Below are 13,811 nucleotides of genomic sequence, written 5' to 3'. Positions count from 1 at the left end.
GCGATGACACATACATCCTAGATGTGTTCGAGTTGCATGCTTACGCTGCACGAAAGGTCCCAGAGCTCCTTTTTTTTGGCTGAGTGCTGGAGCACATGCAGTCAATCTTTTCGGTTCCCCGAAAGAACTTCTTGTCTATAGGCATTTTTTGACCCCTGGGGTCCTATTTTCTTCCGTACATACATGTATATAATCAACACAGTCTCATATGAGCCCATGCGTTTCCCTTCTCATCTTGCACGCGATACACCAACCATAGCTAGATGGATCCATCATCGAATTTTCCCTGTGAGGGTGGATCTCAGCCCGATCACTGTACAGGAATCGAGCAGTGTAGTACTTATCATCAACGAGCCAATGAGGGCGAACAGATGATAGATATCCCGGGTAAAGTAACTGCTAACCGGTCTTTGGCGCTACTCTCGAAATTTGATGCTTTTCGCTTGAGATCAGAAGGCGATTCAGCGATTATATCATCAGCGACATCTACACAGACATTAAAACACTGGCGTATGCTCTCGCAGTAGATAGCGAATGAGACGTGCCGTTTGCTTATGAGAACAGCAGCTTAAATGACTTGAGCAACACAGATAAACCATGTGAGAACGCGCGCAAAGCCGGTGTTCCACTCAGCATTACTCTGCTCTGTGTAAGACAAGGTTAGTATCCAGACTTATGGCTATCAATTGTCACAACGTTGTCTAGATTGCTGCCAATAGTGCACAAGGGATCTCGCCTGGGCTGATCTTAATCGGACCACGAGATCAGGAAGCTTGAAGTGCTCGAAGTTTACTCAGGTAAAATGGAGTCAATTTGACTCACACAATCAAAGATCGATACATATCGTCGGATGTTGTGAGATGGCCCCGGAAAGTGTGCTATTTTGTGGTACGCGAGTCCTGCGCATCTCTTCAACAGACTTCAAGTCCACAGGTCGCGACACTTTACGACAGCTAGCGTAGGTAGGCATGGAGCCCCGGTCGTTCTGGTCGCAAGATCGTGCAGTACTCGACTGGGTATTCAAAGTACCGAAGTATAGCCGTGGTTGAACAATTGCTTCTTGGGATAAGTCGATATCTCAGCGGAGGTCACCAAGCTTAACGGACTCATGCGTTAGGACTCTGTACCCATGCGGCACAAGACGGAGTTGATGGGCGTCTTGTCATTTCTACCTCGACTTAGAACGGGACCCATTCTCGCCTCCGCCCAATTGAGAAACCTTCAACCGGCGACTAGAGGCTTCAGCCAGCAGCACCAAGCTGAATTGATGGATGCATGGGGCATTCCGAATTCCAGCTCGAGAACAGCTGGCTGGTAGTTATTCTCGCGCGCCAAACATGCACAGGCCCAGGGAAATGAGGCTCAAGTGCCGCAAAGCCGTCCATGCTGCCTACGGCCGGCGCCGACGTCCGCTGGAGACCGGCGGACTTATGCCTCGTCCTAGTACGCCAAAGAATTAATTTCACTCAACGCGGATCCAATGAGGCTTGGGATGGCGGGGACCACTTCGGTCTAACTCACGGAGAGCAGCCGGATTTAGACGGCGGGGCAGAGTGCGAGAACGTAGGAAAACTTTTGGGAGGATTGTATTATTAAAGGATACGGATCGCGCAAGAAAGACTTCGATCACGTCTTTGGCAGTCAGGCATCACTGGCACACGAGCACTTCCTTCAAGACCTTGACTTTTCTCCCGATTTCACGCTTGGTAAAAGTTTCGAGTTGAGTTATCCAGCTCGCTTGCTGGTAGATGCACTGGGTATTATTAACTACTGCATATATCTTCTTCTCTCATCAACTGGCGCTGTACCAGCACATTTCTTCCTCAACATCGTACATCTTTTACTCATATTTTCTCGTCTCAGCAACGGCTATCGAACGGAAACAGCTTTCCAACTTGGATTCTCAAGACCCGCCAGTTACCTACGCACTAGCCGTAAGGTTTGTTACTTGGTGGGTAACAACAAGACCAGCAACAGCGGCGGACGTCAAAGTCGACATGACGCCAGAAATGAGCGCAGAAATCGCCATGGCACTGACATCACCACCACGGCTGGGGGCTAGCTGACCAAGGATACCGATCTGAATACCGAGGGATCCAATGTTACCGAAACCGCAAAGGGCATATGTCGCAATGAGCTGGGATCGGGGAGAGAGATCGAGGTACTCGGGCGTCTTCATTTCGGTGAAGGCAACGTACTCGTTCTATTCCAATACCAGTCAGTGTCAAGTCAAGTGGCCAAGCAGCATTTGAATGAGGAGTTGCACTTACAGCGATGACCTTGAGGGCGATCAAGCGAGCAACCTTGAGGAGGTCGCCATTACGGGGAACACCCAGCAGGAACGCAACTGGGTAAAAGATGTAACCAGTAATCAAGTTGAGAGTCAGAGGAGGGTCGTTGATGTTAATGTAGCCACCCCACCAGGTCAGCAGACCATCGACGAGACCGATGAAGGCCAAGATGCAAAGAATCGATGCAACAATGGTACCGGCAATCTTGATACCCAACCAAGCACCGTTGGCAAAAGCGTGGATGGCGTTCTTGGCCTCGTGCTCATCGTCATCAGGGATGACGACCTTTCCCGCAGTCAAAGTCTCCTCCTTCTCGGGGTAGCGAAGCTTGGAGATGGCGATGGAGGCGGGGATGGACATGACGCATGATGACACCATGGCCTGGGCGTTGAGACCCAAGTTGATGTAGGCGACGAGGGTGGAACCAGAAATGGTTGCGAAACCGCAAGTCATGATCTGATGGATCTCGGCCTTGGTCATGTGAGGGACGAAAGGACGAACCAACATGGCAGACTCGCCCTGACCGATGAAGGGAGTGGCGGCAGCGACGACAGCCTCAGCACCAGAGACGCGAAGGGCCCAGAAGACGAAGGTTGCGAACTTGCCGATGAACCACTGGAGGAAGCCAATAAAGTACAGGACCTGGACAATGGCGACGAAGAAGATGATGGGAGGAATGACGCCAGTGATGAACCAGTGAAGATCAAGCACACTCTCAGCAGTGAGGAAGGCCGTTCCCTGGTTGGCGAAGCCAAGCAAGTCACCGGCACGGTCCGCAATGAACTTGAAAATATCGTAACCGACGCCGGTGCGAAGCACGAAAAGCGCAATAATGTACTGCGAAAGCATACCGCCAATAACGGGACGCCAGTTGATACGCTTGCGATCGTTCGAAGTAATCCAGAAGCAGGCCAGGATGACGATGAGACCGAAGATGGAAACGGCACGGTTCTCGCGGTTGTTATCGGCCGACTCCTCCGAAACGAACGAGCCAACGAGCATGACAGCAAGCGTCACGGCAGCGCCAGCGACAGTCCGGAACTTGGCAGGAATGGCGTTGTAGATGACGAGAGCAGTGTGTTGCCACACAAATTTGATCGGCCGGGAGACGTACGAGCTCGGGACGTAGAAGAAGAGGAGGCGGAGGGAAATGCAGAGCCAGACAAGGAACGGAATGACCCAGTTCTTGTCATTGCGGTGCTCGATGAGCGAGGCAATCCACCAGCCGGTGAAGAAGCAGAAGAGGAGGATGTGGAAAACCCACTTGTACCTCCGGTAGAGGATTTTGAACTTGGAGGGCTTCTTCTCCTCCTCCTCATCGTTGGAGGCCACGACGCCGGTCTTCTCGCCATCGTAATCAGGGGGTCCGCTGAGCTTGTCGCCCTTCTCAATGTCATGGGGCTCAACGGAGTGCTCGTGGAGGTGGCTCTGGTGCGGAACGGTCGTCTCTCCGGTCCTGGTGTAGGTTACGTTGTCGTCGTGACCCTTGACATCAACACGAGCACTGTGGTGCAGATGTTGATGCTGGTGCTGGTTGTGGATTTCCAGCGCCGGGTCTGAGTTGCGACGGGGTGGCGTGCTACCGGCCGTGGTGGTGGTGGTCTGGTTGACCTCGGTGACCTGGGCAGACATGGCTGAAGGATATGCTTCTTTAAAGCACGCCGACAAAGAGAGGAAAGGATGGAGGGAAAGGTAGGGCTGAAAGAAGCGTTGGGCAACTTAAAACCAATTCTTTCAATGGTCTACCAAACGAGGAGACCGTGGGCCACACAGTTGAAGGCGCCCTGGCGTACTTTGGGGAGGTTGACGGCGAGGAACTTGAGAAGCAGCTGCACGACACAAGACCCTTACAATAGACGAGCCTCGAGGGGAAGCCCTCTTTAAAAAGCCCCAGTGCGACGATCAAGAAATCCGAAAGTAGTGCCGAGGCTAGGCTAGGCAAGTAAAGCAATGCCTACGACTCGTCGACCTTATCAGCAACCAGGTCGGGATGGAGTTCGCCGCCCTTTTGGTGTGGAGGAAACCCTCATGCGGTTCGGTGCCCATCTCGGTGGATTGACCCAAATTCTGGACGAACGGCTAGCCAACGAGGGGTGCGGGATGGGATGGGCGACAGGGTTCACGGGTGTGGGATTGACGAACAACTGCTGCACCAGAGATACTGGGTGGCCAGGGTAGCAAGGGAGTGTGGGAGTGTGGGAGTGTGGGAGGGAGGACGCCAAAGCGAGAATCAGGGACGAGATTGGAGCAGGTTGGAGGAGTAAGACGATATCTTTCGGGACGGACAGACGAGAGAGTGGCAAGTCGCCCAGTCTGTGTGTGGGCCGGCCGCTGACGGCTCTCATGGAGTGACAGACTGGCTGTCCATACGGATACTCTAGGGTCTATCAGCAGCGATTGTTGGTATTGTTACCTGGCAGTATGACGCTACGGATACTCTCTCAAGTCTTGGACCCTTGATGAAGCTATTGCTGGCCAAGGTAGGTAGGTACTTTGGCCAGATAGACGGTGTGGTGACGGGAGAAGTTACTGTAAAGTAATCGATACCAAATCCACTCGCGTATGCCAAATTCCACTAAGACTCCAAGTCGACGGGGTTAAGATACCGGTCGGGTTAATCAGAAAGTTTAGTCTTATTCTTGGGAAGTTGGGAACCCTTCGATTGTTGCTCGGTGTGCTTGCGATAAGGAATGTGTTTTTTATCTTAATTTTTTGGCACTTTGACAGTGACTGGACAGGGATAGTCGCCGCACCCAACGGCACAGACTCTCGATCAGAGCCGGGCCAAGACCTTTAGCTCTCGCCGTGAGTGGCAAAGCTAACGGCGTGCTTCCGGTTCTGGAAGGTTAATGGAACGATGGATACTTGCGGTGGAGTCGACTGAGATTGAAGAGACGGGACTGGACGTGGGAAAGATGGTCTAGCAAAAGGGCAGGGCTAGCGTGTGGGTGTGAATAATTGCCGAGTTGTTGGACAAACAATTGGAGGTCCCGGCAAGGATCGAGACTGGCTGGACTCATGGGCGAGACGCGTCGGCCGAGTCCATGCACGAATCATGGCCCTTGAACCATCCCATGATGAGATCTGCTCGTTTCTTCTCTTGCCAGGAATCATGGCCAAGCAGTACCTAGCACCGGCCAGCGAGCACGTAGGCTCGTAGGTACTCAGACAAAGTACGGAGTGCAAACTACAGTCATTTGAAGGACTTGAGACTCTGGTACAGTCAAACATGCCGGGGCAGTGGTTCCCGGGGATGGCGTTTTGTGTCTTTGACTAAGATCATTAAGGGGTCCCTGATAGGCCCAAGACCGGGCCTGTTTCTGTACGATGGAAGGTGTGGCAGATCCTTCCGCTCTGCTGGGCGCAAACATGGCCAAGGGGGCCGACGCCCAGTGCCCTAAGAGGCGCGCGAAGTGACCCCCAAGCTGTCAGAGAGACACGGAGACATGCGGAGAATCGGGACTGACTGGCGATAGCTCCATCAGCCGCCGCGGCGCCACCAAAGCCATGGATCGAAAGGGCCGCTAGAGGCCGGTGAGCACATACGCCCACGACACGGGTCGAGATGCGATGCCTTGACACCTGCTCGACGTGGACTATCAGAGTAGGTGAGTAGGTATCAATGTCTGATGCTCAATAATTGAGGCACAGCATCTCGACCTGCTGCTCATGGCTGCTCATGGCTGCTCACTTTACAATGGAATATGGTAAGACCAGCGATAAGAGCAACCCCTGCTAATCACTGTATTCGCTTCGAGTTCGTAAGGATGTGGATGCTCAATTGGTCTCTCAGTAATCTCCCCTTCCACCGCGTGCAGTGCTGAAGCAATGAGGCGAAATAAAAAGTCAAGATTGGCGAGCTGGCCCTGTCATTCGCAAGTGTAAGCGAGCCCTAAACGTCGGATTCCTGGACCGGACCGCGCACTATTGCGAATGAAGCTTGCGATCAAGTCAACAGCGCATGTGCAGGTTGTCGGAGGATGACAGATAGTTGGTGTGGGAAGCATGTCAATCTTGGGCTTTCCCCGGTCCTCTCTATCACTGTCCTCAGTTCTTCGTCTGGCCCTTTGTCGTCGGATAAGGCCGAGAAGACAGAATTTAGGGATGTATCATCATCTATCAGACTAACGTTGCCAGACGAGAACTCCCAAGTTCCGAGAACACCTTGAGCACAGGCACCAAGTTGACCACACAAAAGGGCCTGGACCTGGGCGCATCTAGCATCCCTCCCCCCTCCTCCCCTCCTCTCACTCCCATGCTTCAGCATCCACGTCTTAGTGCGCGGACTAAGGGTGCAGGGCGGGCAGAGGATGTGCTCCACGCCACCCTGGGGAACATGAGCAAGGTTGCCGGGCCTCTTAGGTTGCGGGTTGCAGCCGTCGTATCTGTGTGCCCAATCCAGTCAACGAGCGCGTGCGACTCTGTTGTCGAGATTGGCCCAACACAAAAGTGCCATGCCTTTCGCCTTTCAGCTTCGGTCGGCTCCGCCATTCCAATTGAGTCTGTTGGCTGGGAACCTGGAGACTCTGTACCATTTACAGGCACGTGAAGTGTCTCCGATGATAAGCTTAAGGTGAGCTCCGACGACGCCAATGCGAAACTGAGCCTGGCTTACAGCTTGTTAGCCTGGCTCCTTCGCTGTCCTCCGACAGCCATTTATTCACAATTGAGCCTTTGCGCGCGCAAGACTGATCCCTCGATTCCCGATACAGAAGATCCAAGTGATCATGATCAGTGGGAGTAATACTTACGGACCGGGGACTTGACAATGTGACACCTTCGACGCAGTATGCGAGAACGGGATATGTCTAGCATCCCCGTCGGCTCCCGCATTGAGAGCGGAAATGATTATCAACGGGCTGGTTAGCTGCGCAACTGGGTCAGCGCAAACCCGCGGATCCAGAGACGCTACCACGTGTGGTCTCCGCCCCCAGATCCAACATCGCGGACCGCCGCACTCGCAGAGTGGTAATGACATTTCCTTACGCATAGAGTCTAAGACCGAACCCGCGACTCCACTCCCGGGCATTCGATTGACATCTTCGAGCACAGCAAGCACATGGCGGGCAAGCTGGGTCTTATTCTTGGCTACTAGACAACCGAGAAAACCTTGTTTACACAAAGGCTTCCGTACCGATACAGATGCACGCTCAGTCTCTCGTGACTTTGTGACTATTTGTACAGGCTCCATTCCCCCCCGCCTGACACACTGAGCAATTACTAGGATCCGTATGAAACACACGTATAGTGGTGCCAACTTCCAAGGCAAATCTTCCAACCAATGTGACAGCTTTCTTATTAGGATACTGAGATGCTAATTGTCGTGCATGTTCAAGTGACTTCATCCGATGAACGCCAAGTCATTTCAGTTCGTTCAATCTTTCCAGATCTAAGGTATTTCTATAACGTGTAGATAAAAAGTAGAGATTCCAGAGATGATGCCATCACCAACCTTCCCTAAGCCATTCATGCACGTGTGCAAGCCACACTGAGCGCGAAGGAATACGTCTCCGTTCTGAGGTCCCGATGCAAAATTCTACTCAATGGAAGATCCCCGGATCATACCCTTTTAAATGTGACTTGCGTATTCAGCACATATAGACATCGTCATTTGTCAATGTTTCTCATTTGCCAAGCAGATAAGGACGGTGAGGTATCGTCGCTCCCGCGCCACACGCACAGTCTTACAAGAGCCAGCGATACAGGATAGTGGGCTTTCTATAAGCAATTCAAGCTATCTCATCCCAACGAGACGGCAGGCATAGATGGACCAGAACGATATCTGACAAGCTGCTAGGCACATCAATTGGTACCGGCTTTGGCCTTGTATCCGAGATGGCGCAGGGAGGGCAACGTGAGGAAGTGAGCAGAAATTTCCGAGTAAGTATCTTTGTCTGGGATGACGCAGTTCGGCGTGATCCGTGAAAGATCTCCAGCGCCAGGAGAGCAGAGGGCTCCGAGGTTAAATTTGACAAGGAATCTGTCAGTATTCGTTTCAGACTAGCGACACTGGCTGCAGCAATGATTTGAAGACGCTTCCACATAAGGTGTTGTAGAGCGACTTCGGTCGATAAGTGGCTTTAACTCCGCCTGCGTATGCCGGTGGAAGATGAATCAGCTCTGCTCCTGATGTATTGGTGCGTAACCTGCAACCGTCGTTACATACGTGTCTCTTGGACGTTGCTCAGTATTGGCAGCTGCCTCGCATACCTTTTCCACTGGGACACATTTGGTGTCAATTGCACCAGAAGCTTCAACTCGGGTGTGCTTGAAGAGTTCCATTAAGTACCAAACCTCTTGTCAATATCTAACGCTTCCCGCCTGTTCATGTAGCGTTTCCGAAGACGAATCAACCGCCGGCCAACTACAGTACCCCCTCCCAAAACCATATTAGTTTAGCCAGGTCAAGGATCAAAAAACTGTATGACATATCATTGCTGTTCCGCAACCGCCCTCTGGCTCTTCTCCTGCACTTCTGTCTTATAGCCCTTGAACTTGCGTGCTGGGACCTGCTTGATGAACATCTCATCAAGCTCCTCGTAAGACCGGCCAGCAACCTCAGGTTGGTAAAAACAGAGGTAGACAGTGGACAAAATGGAAAAGCCACCGAAGATGAAGGCAACCTTGGCACCGAGGTTGGCTTGGTCGGGATTGAAAAGGAAGGGGATAACAAACGCCCACATGGTCTGGAAGAGAGATGTTAGTTTGCACACCAAGAATGACCTTGGCTAACAGGATCCAACTTACGAAGAGACTGTTTTGCAGAGCCAGTGCCATAGAAGCAGTCTTAGCACGGAGACGCGAAGTTGCGACCTCGGTCAGGAGGGAATATGCTGTGGCTCCAATGGTGACGTTGTAGATATAGCAGTACACCAGCAGCAGTGCGACGGTTCCCTTGACGGCACCAGGTGTTGCAGCGACCGCAAGACCACCGGTAATCATGAGAAGGACTGTCAGAGTGCACATTCCCCAGAGAGTGAGACCACGGCGACCAATTCGATCAATGAGGAACCATGCGGTGACATTGCCGAGCATGGACATGACCTGCTGCACAATAGCCAGCGTAAAACTCTCCTTGGTGCTGTAGCCGGCCAATTGCTGGTAGTAGGTAGAGTATGATGCAACAAAGAAAACACCTATACAGAATTAGTCAAAGGGATAACTGTGATACGACACGAAGAACGTACCGCATAGAGCCTGGATGCTTAAGGGCGCGACAGAGATGATGGTGCGGCGAAGGTTGGACTTGCGGAAGCACTCGGCAAAACTGGCGCCGTCGGTCTCCTTGCGAACCTCAGCGAGGGTGAGAGTAATGATAGAAAGACGCTTCTCGACCTGGACGGCATCGTAGCCAAGACGACTTAGAGACTTTGCAGCCTTCTGCATCTTGCCCTGATTGACCAACCACCATGGCGATTCCGGCATGAAGAACAGCAATAGAGCACCAACTCCGCTAACGCCATACTGCGACACAAAGATCGTGCGATAAGCCCAGCGGTCGGTTCGAGTTCCAGTCTCGTTGACAACCAGAGAGACGATGAATGGGCCAATTGTGAAGGCGATGGCCGCAGCGGCGGTCAAGATGCCGCGAAGAGCCAAGGGCGCGATCTCGCCAATGTATGTCATGCTGACTGTGATGAAGGCGCCGATGGGGAATCCGGCAACAAACTTGCCCGCGAAGAAGATCTCGTTGGTAGTGGCCACTACCTCTAAAGTGATGCCGGCAAATAGTAAACAAAAACTGATGAAGTAGGTCCACTTGCGGCCGATGCGGTCAGCCACCCAGCCAGCACCGAGGGATCCAACGACGGCACTGTGATAAAGAGTGACGTTAGCTCATGCCCGAAAGCTGTAGGGATAGAAAGTGAACATACGAGGCGACAGGTGCTCCGCTGTAAGCCGATTGCCACTTGGCGGGGAGAACATAGTTGCCATTGAATTCGGAACCGAAATCCTTGCGGAACTGAGGGATTCCAATGACCGTTCCACCCGCCTGGTTATCAAAGCTCGTGAGGATGAGGATATAGATGGCATAAATACACCACGCAAACGCCCACGGCTGGTTCTTGATGGCTTGGAAAACAGTTTCCTCGTGATCTTCTGCCGTCGCGGCGTGGCCAATCTCTTCAACGTGCTCGCCCTTTGCCGCGGCGATGTCGTCCTTGTCGACGATGGACGTTGGGCGCGCCTCGAGGTGTTTGTCGTCCATGACCGCCACTATTGTCAACTCTGGGTGAGGAATAATCGAAGGAGTTGAAAAACGTCGGGCCGAACAACTTAAAGTTGAGAGAAAATCTGGGGAAAGCACCGACGATCTGGGGAAGTTGAGGAGTTCGCGACTGGGGAACTGGGGCAAAGTTCAACAAAGCCAGGAATGTCCCCGGCTCTTATTGTCCAGGACTTTTCAGCAGCCTTTCAGATGGAGGCAGTTGTAGGCACTTCTTCGGATCAACGTCGTCTCAATGATCGGCCGACACTAGCCCACATTCTATAGTGCAAGCCCCCTTTCTTCGTGGTGGCGTTCCTCGTCAGGTCCGAGGCCAGGCGTGATCGTTCTCAAGGTAGACCCGCCTCCTCACCCAACCGTTTGGTTGACTCTTGCGGGGGAGGGGCCGGTCCACGCTATTGTCAGATGTTGCTTGCATTGTGGTAGCCGTGGCATTGCGTTTCACTGACGATTCGGCCATGTTGCCGGCAAGTGTTGACCAAGGGTGGTTGTCAATAGCGCACGCGGTTGGCGCTCCTGAGTCAGTCTATGACCCGAAGAATAACCTGGAGGCTTTGGTTGGCTATGATCCAAAGGCTGCTAACCCGAAGAGTGACAGTACGACTTAGCCATGAGATGAACTTGGACTTGGTGCCGATGCCAGTCGCAGTCAAGTCTGGACATGGACTCTGGCCTGGGCCAAAGGTGTCAGTGACCCGCCGTTTCGGTAGTGCAGTCTGGGGACCCCACAGACACAGCTATATCCCGGCTGATGCATGAAATTGCAGATGAAGTATGCGGGGGGCTCACCTGAGCATCATCAGAATCGCTGTTTGCTCCGAGTCTCTGGGGATTTGGGTAGTTTCTGTGGTTGAAGTTGTATCAAGTATTTGAATGTACTTCTCATTTCTTGAGACGCCCGACAACAACAATAACAACTGTAGTCCAGCATTGGATACGACATGCCCTTGATCTCGACAGTTCCAGAGAGCAGACGCGGTGTGAACTTGTGGCAGCTCGGCATTTGCGCAAAGGAGCCTCTTCTAGCTCGGGGCCGTTCCTCGGTCTAATCATGCCGCCAAGGAGCCAAAGACTTTGCAAAATCTGAACAGGGACCTTACGAGACGAAGACGATTCTAGTCCACCCGCAGCTCATCCGTAGTTCTACCGTTGTTGAACCCTCTTCTTCGTTCAGCTGACCTGTTCCATTGGAGTTCCAGACGCTTGTCGATTCAGCTTGTCATGAATCCTGACTCTTCCTCGGTTTATCCCCGCACCGGCTCCAGAAATGGTCTCCACGCCGACATCGCCATGGGTCTAAAAAGTCCCGATTGAGCAATCAGAAGCGTCAGCCACATTCCCCTCCTCTCGAGCTTCGGTGCTTTCAATTACCCTTCTCGGGTGGTTGTCACACCGAAGCGTTTATGGATCCTGTTTGGGATCGTGGCGTCTTCAAAGGCATTCCCCAAGCTCCAACGACCTGGACCCAAACCCATGTTCTGCTAGCAACCACAGACAAACACAAATCTCTTGTTCATGTTCAGCCCCGAATCACGCGCCTTGTCCTCCTGAATGCTACGATAGTCTCTACTTCCTTGTCGACTCCAAGTCATTCACCCACCATGGCAGATGCTCCCGAGGATATGGTCGAGAGCGTGCTCCCGACGCGCTGGAATCGAGACTTTGAAAAGATCGCCAATGATCTGTGCCCACAGCTGCAGCGATGGACACGAACTCCTCAACGCGTCATCAAATTCGACAAAGACGAGAGCCAGTACTTTGGTGTTCGTGCCACGCCTGCGGAATACCCAATTGACAAATTACCGTCCAAGACTTGGGGGAAAGGAGATGATTTCATTCTCGACTTTGGTATTCACATGGTGGGATATGTCTCGATGAGACTAGAGTCCCGGGGCTCACACATGGACGCCCCATGCAGGTTGCGCCTCACGTTTGGCGAATCTCCCTTGGACGTGACACTGGGGATGGAAGATGTTGAAACATGGATTAGCACCAGCTGGCTTCCGGACGAAACCATCAATATCGACATGTGTCCTGAGGAGGTCTCTCTATCTCGACGATATTCTTTCCGCTTCCTTCGAGTTGAAGTCATCGACACCTCACCCAAATACAGGGTCACATTTTCGGACGTCAAATGCCAATGTGTTAGCGCCATCGGCCAGAACCACTCCCTGGAGGCTCCGCAGTTTAATGACTCTCTCCTCCAGCAGATCGACCACGTCAGCATATCGACACTGAGAGATTGCATGCAAACCGTCTTTGAGGACGGGCCTCGAAGGGATCGTCGGCTGTGGAGCGGAGATCTTCGGCTTCAAGCGCTTGCAAACTATAGCACCTTCCGGGACTTCAACCTCGTAAAGCGCTGCATCTTCCAGTTCGCTGCCGTGGTCCGCGAAGATGACTCCGTGCCAGCTTGCATCTTTGAGCAGCCTCAGCTCACGCCTTCGACTGACTACATTGTAGACTACGACGCGCTATTCGCCGCCATTACGTACGACTATGTGGTGGCATCGGGCGACAAAGCTGCCGGTCATAGCCTTTGGCCCACCGTCCTCGGCTGCGTGAAGCGGGCACGCACGCATCTTGATGCTACCACTCACGCATTCGACGAGTCCAAGGGCGAAGGATGGAAGTTCCTTGACTGGCAGCCTGGGCTGGAACATAGCGCAGGACTGCACGGGGTCCTGCTGTATTCTCTGAAAGCAGCCAACTCCTTGGCCACGGTCCTCGGCAAAGAAGCCCCTTTTGTGGACCTCGTGGCCCAAATGACCGAAGCAGCGAAGGTGTTCCTTTCTCCAGATAACGTCTTCGTGTCTGGTCCCAAGGCACAGGTTAGCTTCGCGTCGGCGTCTTGGCTTATTCTTGCAGAGGCCTTCCCTCAGGACGTCGGCTGCAAGGCCCTGCTCAACACACTTAGACACCCCGACGCTCTCAAGCCTCTGACCCCCTACCTATGGCACCATGTGTGCGATGCCCTCGCTACCGTGGGCTTGTACGAGAAGTGCGTGGAGATCATGGCCAGTTACTGGGGAGGTATGGTCCGCGCCGGTGCAGACACCTTTTGGGAGTGCTACAACCCCGAAGATCCTCGGGCAAGTCCCTACGGCGATGCTCGAAACAACAGTTTCTGTCACGCTTGGAGCTGTACACCAACGTACCTTCTTAGGGGAAAGCTGAGAGAGTTCGTGGGCGTCAAGGAAACGAAGTCAGTCACCATGGGTCACTTGGACGAAGATTGGATCCAGTCACAGGTCGGTGGTCAATAAGGCCGTGATCAGTCGAAGATTAGAGCA

At 52.9% G+C, this 13,811-nt stretch overlaps 4 protein-coding genes across 4 annotated transcripts; 1 reads left to right on the top strand and 3 right to left on the bottom strand.

The window, feature by feature from the left end:
- Window positions 1-568: 568 nt before the first annotated feature.
- BDP55DRAFT_734646 (NupC family nucleoside transporter) lies at window positions 569-3,923 on the bottom strand (the record flags this gene model as incomplete). The annotated part of the gene is made up of 3 exons (XM_060580228.1): window positions 569-645; window positions 1,930-2,203; window positions 2,271-3,923. 3 exons carry the CDS (start codon window positions 3,921-3,923, stop codon window positions 569-571), a joined length of 2,004 nt encoding a protein of 667 aa, XP_060422586.1.
- A 3,971-nt stretch (window positions 3,924-7,894) lies between these two features.
- Window positions 7,895-8,560, bottom strand: BDP55DRAFT_419089 (uncharacterized protein). The gene is made up of 2 exons (XM_060567435.1): window positions 8,502-8,560; window positions 7,895-8,437 (listed from the first exon to the last, which is right to left on the bottom strand). Exon 2 carries the CDS (start codon window positions 8,333-8,335, stop codon window positions 8,021-8,023), a length of 315 nt encoding a protein of 104 aa, XP_060422585.1. The 5' UTR covers window positions 8,336-8,437; window positions 8,502-8,560; the 3' UTR covers window positions 7,895-8,020.
- Window positions 8,561-8,722: 162 nt separating this feature from the next.
- Window positions 8,723-10,500, bottom strand: BDP55DRAFT_566472 (MFS hexose transporter; the record flags this gene model as incomplete). Its single annotated transcript, XM_060570507.1, has 4 exons — window positions 8,723-8,977; window positions 9,039-9,427; window positions 9,479-10,104; window positions 10,166-10,500. 4 exons carry the CDS (start codon window positions 10,498-10,500, stop codon window positions 8,723-8,725), a joined length of 1,605 nt encoding a protein of 534 aa, XP_060422584.1.
- A 1,619-nt stretch (window positions 10,501-12,119) lies between these two features.
- On the top strand, window positions 12,120-13,784 carry BDP55DRAFT_638437 (alpha-L-rhamnosidase; the record flags this gene model as incomplete). Its single annotated transcript, XM_060573118.1, has 1 exon — window positions 12,120-13,784. The coding sequence occupies one exon, from the start codon at window positions 12,120-12,122 to the stop codon at window positions 13,782-13,784; it is 1,665 nt and encodes a 554-aa protein (XP_060422583.1).
- Between the last annotated feature and the right edge of the window lie 27 nt (window positions 13,785-13,811).

The sequence above is a fragment of the Colletotrichum godetiae genome (genome assembly GCF_030913485.1).
Source record: "Colletotrichum godetiae strain CBS 193.32 chromosome Unknown BDP55scaffold_84, whole genome shotgun sequence".
NCBI classification, from domain to species: Eukaryota; Fungi; Ascomycota; class Sordariomycetes; order Glomerellales; family Glomerellaceae; genus Colletotrichum; species Colletotrichum godetiae.
The sequence above is the reverse complement of the archived record's forward strand: the minus strand, read 5'-3'. Positions and strand labels throughout refer to the sequence as shown.